The sequence below is a fragment of the Crotalus tigris genome, unplaced genomic scaffold (genome assembly GCF_016545835.1).
Source record: "Crotalus tigris isolate CLP2741 ecotype Arizona unplaced genomic scaffold, ASM1654583v1 scf7180000020588.15403103151:6194809, whole genome shotgun sequence".
Classification (NCBI taxonomy): domain Eukaryota; kingdom Metazoa; phylum Chordata; class Lepidosauria; order Squamata; family Viperidae; genus Crotalus; species Crotalus tigris.
The window spans coordinates 623,893-629,770 of record NW_024098092.1 but is presented as its reverse complement, the minus strand read 5'-3'; the positions used below and the strand labels follow the sequence as shown (position 1 = coordinate 629,770).

Below are 5,878 nucleotides of genomic sequence, written 5' to 3'. Positions count from 1 at the left end.
ATATGGGATTAGTAATAGTAATAGTAGTAAAGTTGGAAGGGACCTTGGAAGTCATCTAGTCCAACCCCCTGCTCAGGCAGGAAACCCTACACCATTTCGGACAAATGGCTGTCCAGTCTCTTCTTAAGAACTTCCAGTGTTGGAGCATTCACAGCTTCTGGAGGCAGGTTGTTCCGCTGGTTAATTGTTCTCACTGTCAGGAAGTTTCTCCTTAGTTCTAGGTTGCTTCTCTCCTTGATGAGTTTCCACCCGTTGCTTCTTATAGTTTAAACTGGGAGTTGTTTGTATTTGAGTTAAAGTATTTTAGGGATTTGGTTATTGGTATAGTTGGATAAGCTTAGTTAGAATGTTTGTTTATTTTTAACCCTGTAATCAGCTCTGGGAAATGAGGGGGGGGAGGGTTGGGGTGGGGGGAGGGAGGGTTATTGTATTGTAATAATAAATTTGTATAAAACTTTTCAATTAAAAAAAAAAGCATCAGCAGGTACTCCCCAATTTCCAAACTGGGCGTGATTTCTGAACTTTGAGTGGGTTCCCTGGGCCCCTCTCCTCCTGCCAGCACTCCAGAAGTGGGGCTGAGGTCCAGAAGAGCTGCACTGCGATGGGCAATGGGTGAAGCTGACTTAGGGAGGGCGCCCTGCCCTGTGGGGCTTGTTCTGTGGGGAGGAAAGAGGGCACGGGAGGCCCCAGACCCAATGACTCAGACTGCCGAGAGGAGGGTGACTAAGCAGCTGCGTTTAGCTACGAGCTGGCCCCGGACACTTTCTACAGATAGGTTGCGCGATGCTTGCCAGCAGGGCCTGTTCCCGTCTCCATCTTGCACACGCCAGGCAAGAGGGCCCGGGCACATCCATCTGAGCTGCCAGGGAAATAAGCATCTCATCCCTGGAGAAACGGGAACCCCTCTTCAGGTTTGGGGTGTGTCTAGAGGGAACGGGGTCCTGGGCTCTGCCCCTCTCTCCTTTGGGATGCTTGCCAGCCGGGAGCTTTCCGTGCCAAGCTGTCCCCTTCCTTGCGGAAGGCCAATCCCACTGCCAATCAGGGGGATGATCCAGTCAGGCTTGGAATGCTGGTCGCCAGCCGCCCCTCCCGCCTCTCTCTGTTTGTCTGGAACCCGTGCCTGTGAGAAGTTTTCCAGAGGCATCGGCCGGGTGCTGTACAACACTCTAAATTTAGACTTTTTGGCGAGACAGCCCAGCGGCTCCGAGGCTTTTAAAGGCTTCACAGCTGCCCGGGTGGCTCTGTCGGCTGAGAGACTTCCGCAGGGGGCAGCGCCAACTGTTCTCTTGTGGGCCGGCAGGAAGACCAACCTGAGCCGAGGGTATCGGCTCCTCCAGCATCGATCCCCCCGGAGAGCCACCCTCTTAGGGTTCGCTGCTTCGGCACCCTCGGCAGAGCACGACCAGGCAGGCGGCGGCCCCATGGAGAAGGCCCACGGAATATTCGACAATACGCTGGGGGGCTTCCTGAGGCCCCATCCCGAGCCCCGAAGCTTCTCAGGCAAGTGGGGAAGAGAGGGATGAACAGGCGGCCTCTGACCCCTGACTGTCTGGGTCTCCTGACTGCCTGGGTCTCTCTCCCCCTGGCTCTCCTCCAGCCAGCCCCACGGTCGAGGCGCTCACTTTCAGCTGCGTGACCATAGAGAGGTCATCGTTTCCGCTGTTTAGAGTAAACCCTTTCTTGTTTACACCATTCCTGGAACGATGGGTACCCAGGCACCGCCATTCTGCCCCACGGTATCCTCCCTGCCCCTGGCCTGGCTGCACTTGTGAAAGGCAGAGGAGCATAAACGGGGTTTATTGCGCCAGCTACCTTGCCTTTGTGGGATGGGTCCACCCCATCCCACAAAGGCAAGCAAGGGCAGCTTGATTTCCCCCCCACACACCCCCGTTCTTAGCTCTGTCCGCCACAGGGCCGTCTCTGAGTAGAGAAACCCGGGCAGGAGGGGGAAAGGGGCACTTGATGGGGTGGAGAGATGGCTTGAAATGGGATGTGTCCAGCCACTGCCACTTAGGAATCCTGTGGGCTGCACAGCCCTCGGGGACTTCTTGAGCTTCAGGCTGGTCTGTGTTCCCTTGGGAGGGAGTACCCCCTCGACCAGGTGGGATTTCGGAGTCCTGGCTCAGAAGCCCAGCCACGCAGCATCTCAAACAGCAGAGGCCCCAATGGAGACCCAGATGGTGCATCCTGCTGGCCCCGGGGATCCCACCCCAGACTTTTTGCCAACCAATATGTCCCCAGTGCTAGAATCAAGAACTGAGAGCGTCTCTTCTCCCAACAGGCCGGGCTGGCGGGACGGGAAACATCAGAACCTTGGGGGATACGTACCAGTTTGCGGTGGATGTCAGCGACTTCTCCCCCGAAGACATCATTATTACCACGTCCAAAAACCAGATTGAAGTGCGGGCTGAGAAGGTGAGTGGCTACTGCTGAGCTGCTCCCAGGAGACATTTTTAAAGCAGAGCTGAGCAGTCTGGCTGGGGCTGAGGGGTGGGGCAGCCCCAAGATGTTCGGCTGAGAAAAGCTGAGGCAGTTAACACCTTGGATCCATGGCTGTGGGGAGCAGCTTTCTCTGATCGTCAGATCCTCTGCCTATCCTGTGACCGTCATCCTGCTGTGGAAATTAACAAGAAGGAGTTATAGGAGTTGCACTTTTTTTCAAGGTTTGTTTGTACATGGAAAAAGATTAACCTGCTAGAGCATCCCCTCCCCGCCCAAAAGGACCTGGATGTGCTCCCTGCAATGTAATGGGGGCAAAGCCTGTAGGCAAGGCACTCGGGCAGCAGTGGCATTGCTGTCTTAGGAATGGCAGCCAAAGGGCTCTGGGGCAGTGGTTCTCAACCTTTTTAATGCCGCGACCCCCCAACCGGTTGTAAGTCGAGGACTACTCAACCGGTCGTAAGTCAAGGACCACTCAACTGGTGCAGTACCGTTTGCAGACTGGGACTTTTGGCGGGCTCAGCAGGGCAGAGACAGCCTGGACAATTCCTATTGGCTTTGGAAAGCCAATAGAATTAGACTCTATTCAAGAGAGTCTATTCGATTGGCTTTCAAAAGCCAATAGAATAAAAGGGAGGAGCACAGCTAAGGAAAAAGGGGGAAAAAATGGCGGACTGCGTTGTTTGGCGACCCCCATGAAATGGTCGTTCGACCCCAAATGGGGTCCCGACCCACAGGTGGAGAACCACTGCTCTGGGGGATCGGAGGCTCCCTGCCCTTTTGACTATGCTAGGGATGCACATGGGGATGGGAACATTCCCCAGCCGGCCAGACCACGTTGACCAAGATGTTCCCATACAAGCCTTTCTCTTGATGCCAGCTGCCTTTCTGGGGGCCAGACTGGCAAAAGAGGAGAACTTCTTGGGCCGAGTCACCCCAGCTTCAGTTTTGGCAGCGTCACTAGAATCTCTTCCAAGATTCGAGAGCCGAGATGGCGCAGCAGTTAGAGTGCAGTAGTGCAGGCCACTTTAGCTGACTGTGTTCAGCAGGTCAGCGGTTCAAATCTCACCGGCTCAAGGTTGACTCAGCCTTCCATCCTTCCGGGGTAGGTAAAATGAGGACCCAGATTGTTGGGGGGCAATGTAAATATATAGATACATTGCTTACTGGTGTACACCGCTTAGAGAGTGCTTGCACTTAAAGCGGTATATAAGTCTCATAAATAAATAAATAAATCTCCCCCTTTCATAAAGATCCGGGGACAGGCTGCACCTTATTTTAGCAAGCAGGCAATTGAGCAAGAAGAGCCACTTTACATGAACTTTCCCGATTCAAACCCTGGTGGCCCTAACTGCTGTCTCTTTTTGTCCTCTTCCCATGGGCAGCTAGCAGCTGACGGGACCATCGTCAACACATTCACCCACAAATGCCAGCTCCCTGAAGACGTGGACCCCACATCGGTCACCTCCACCCTGGGAGCAGACGGCTGCCTGACCATCAAGGCGCGGCGAAGTCCAGCCAAGCCATCTGAACAAGTGCAGCAAACCTTCAGGACTGAGATTAAAATCTGAGCTCCGGGAGCAGTTCGGGAGAGCGGGCCGGGAGCCAGGCTGGGCTGGGAGGGGTGGGGGGTGGGTGGAAAGCAGATCTGTCCTTCTGTTCCCCGTCAATAAGAGATGTTTTGGTTTGTCATCCATGACTGAAGGTTAAAGGGATGCCGGCAAAGAGCCGAAATGGCCAAAGCTGCCCTTCCCCCCCCCTTTTGAAAGGGGAAAGAACACAGCAGGAACAGCAAAGCGGGAAGGCAGCTGGAGCTGAAATTTTCCAGTTCCGCAGCCAGCCATTTAACGTTTTTAAGTGTCGGAGGGACGTACCGCTAAAAAAGAAAAAAAGAGGGTGCAATAGGAAATTTATATGGTAGGAAGTCAATCCCGCAGCGGGAGTTTAAACCTAATTAGGATCACTGTATACATCTTGCAAGCGTTCAGGTTAAAATGTTACATATGTTCATATGCTCCATTCAGGGTTTTGTTTTGTTGTTTTTCCCTTCCTGGCTGTCTTTGCACCCCGCCTCCAAATCCAACTTACCCCTACGAGTTTAAAAATAATAATAAAAAAAAATCGTCGAGGGAAATGAAACTGATGTAAACCAATGTAAACTTTAATTATAGGAAAATACGTGCCGACTTTGGCTCCGTGAACGTGTGTATGATTTTTTTGGGGTGCGGCGGGGTAGTGGGGGGGGGAAGAGAGAAGAAGCAGGAGCGAGGGAGCTTGCTTTTGTCCTTGTGTTGCATCCAACACAGAGACCCACACACACACAAACACAGTTTCTAAAGGCCAAAGAGCCGGGTAAAGAGGAAGAAATGACTCATGCTCTGGAAATAGAGAGCCGCCTGACAAAGGCCTTCCAGGGTTGCCAAGTGGGCTCCTCTCCCAGGTGGGGGGGGGATAAAGGGCGGCTTTCCAGGGGGCTCTCATGCCTTCTCCTTTCTCAAAAGCAAGTGTTTTCTTATTTATTTCTTAACTGTTCCTGCATAAGGTTATTTACAGATTCCTCCACAGCATCCAAGTTTAGTGATTGATTATCTATCTATCTATCTATCTATCTATCTATCTATCTAGATAGATAGATAGATAGATAGATAGAGAGAACTTAAGTGAGAACTTAAATGGACTCTAGAAGATGGTAGAGGACAGGAAGACCTGGAGGAACGTTGTCCATGGGGTCGCGATGGGTCGGACACGACTTCGCAATTAACAACATCTATCTATCTATCTATCTATCTATCTATCTATCTATCTATCTATCTATCCATCCATCCATCCATCCATCCATCTACCTACCTACCTACCTATAGATCTATCTATCTAGGTCTTTGGTTATTCAGGTATTTTCCCGCGTCAAATTGGAAGTGTCTTGGCGACGTTTCAACGAAGTCTCACTCGTCATTTTCAGGCTGGTGTTTTTGGTTTCGTGCTTCTCTCTCTCTCTCTCTCTCCATCCATCCATCCATCCATCCATCCAGCATATCCATCTTCCTTCCTTCCTTCCATTCAACCATCCTATCTATCTATCTATCTATCTATCTATCTATCTATCTATCTATATCCATCCATCCATCCATCCATCCATCCAGCATATCTATCTTCCTTCCTTCCTTCCATTCAACCATCCTATCTATCTATCTATCTATCTATCTATCTATCTATCTATCTATCTATCTATCTATCTATCTATCTATCATCTAATTTCTATTAGAGAAAAGGATTGCAAGTTTGTGACTTACAAGAAATAGAACCCTTCGGTTTCAGGACTCCAATCTCTCTCCAAATCATTATAGGCAGTCCTTGTTTAATTACCATATTTGAGAACGTCAACTTGGTCATTAAGCACCCTCCCCTCCCCACCCACCCCCCAACCCTCGTGGGGAAATGA

The 5,878-nt window shown here is 51.1% G+C and overlaps 1 protein-coding gene across 3 annotated transcripts; it reads left to right on the top strand.

The window, feature by feature from the left end:
* Window positions 1-1,113: 1,113 nt before the first annotated feature.
* HSPB7 (heat shock protein family B (small) member 7) lies at window positions 1,114-4,640 on the top strand. Of its 3 annotated transcripts, none has more exons than XM_039367591.1 (4): window positions 1,114-1,500; window positions 2,282-2,415; window positions 2,567-2,663; window positions 3,829-4,640. In XM_039367591.1, the coding sequence occupies exons 1-4, from the start codon at window positions 1,422-1,424 to the stop codon at window positions 4,008-4,010; spliced, it is 492 nt and encodes a 163-aa protein (XP_039223525.1). In that variant the 5' UTR covers window positions 1,114-1,421; the 3' UTR covers window positions 4,011-4,640. The 3 variants fall into 3 exon arrangements, with proteins under 3 accessions (XP_039223525.1, XP_039223528.1, XP_039223527.1); XM_039367594.1 differs by having other exon boundaries at window positions 1,117-1,500; window positions 3,825-3,962; XM_039367593.1 differs by lacking the exon at window positions 2,567-2,663 and having other exon boundaries at window positions 1,147-1,500; window positions 3,825-4,640.
* The last annotated feature ends 1,238 nt before the right edge of the window (window positions 4,641-5,878 follow it).

Coding starts and splice junctions, on each gene's coding strand:
- HSPB7 (XM_039367591.1), top strand. CDS start 1,422: ATGGAGAAGGCCCACGGAATATTCGACAATACGCTGGGGGGCTTCCTG. Junction 1,501..2,281: donor CGAGCCCCGAAGCTTCTCAG/GCAAGTGGGGAA, acceptor TTCTCCCAACAG/GCCGGGCTGGCGGGACGGGA. Junction 2,664..3,828: donor GAGTTGCACTTTTTTTCAAG/GTTTGTTTGTAC, acceptor ATGGGCAGCTAG/CAGCTGACGGGACCATCGTC.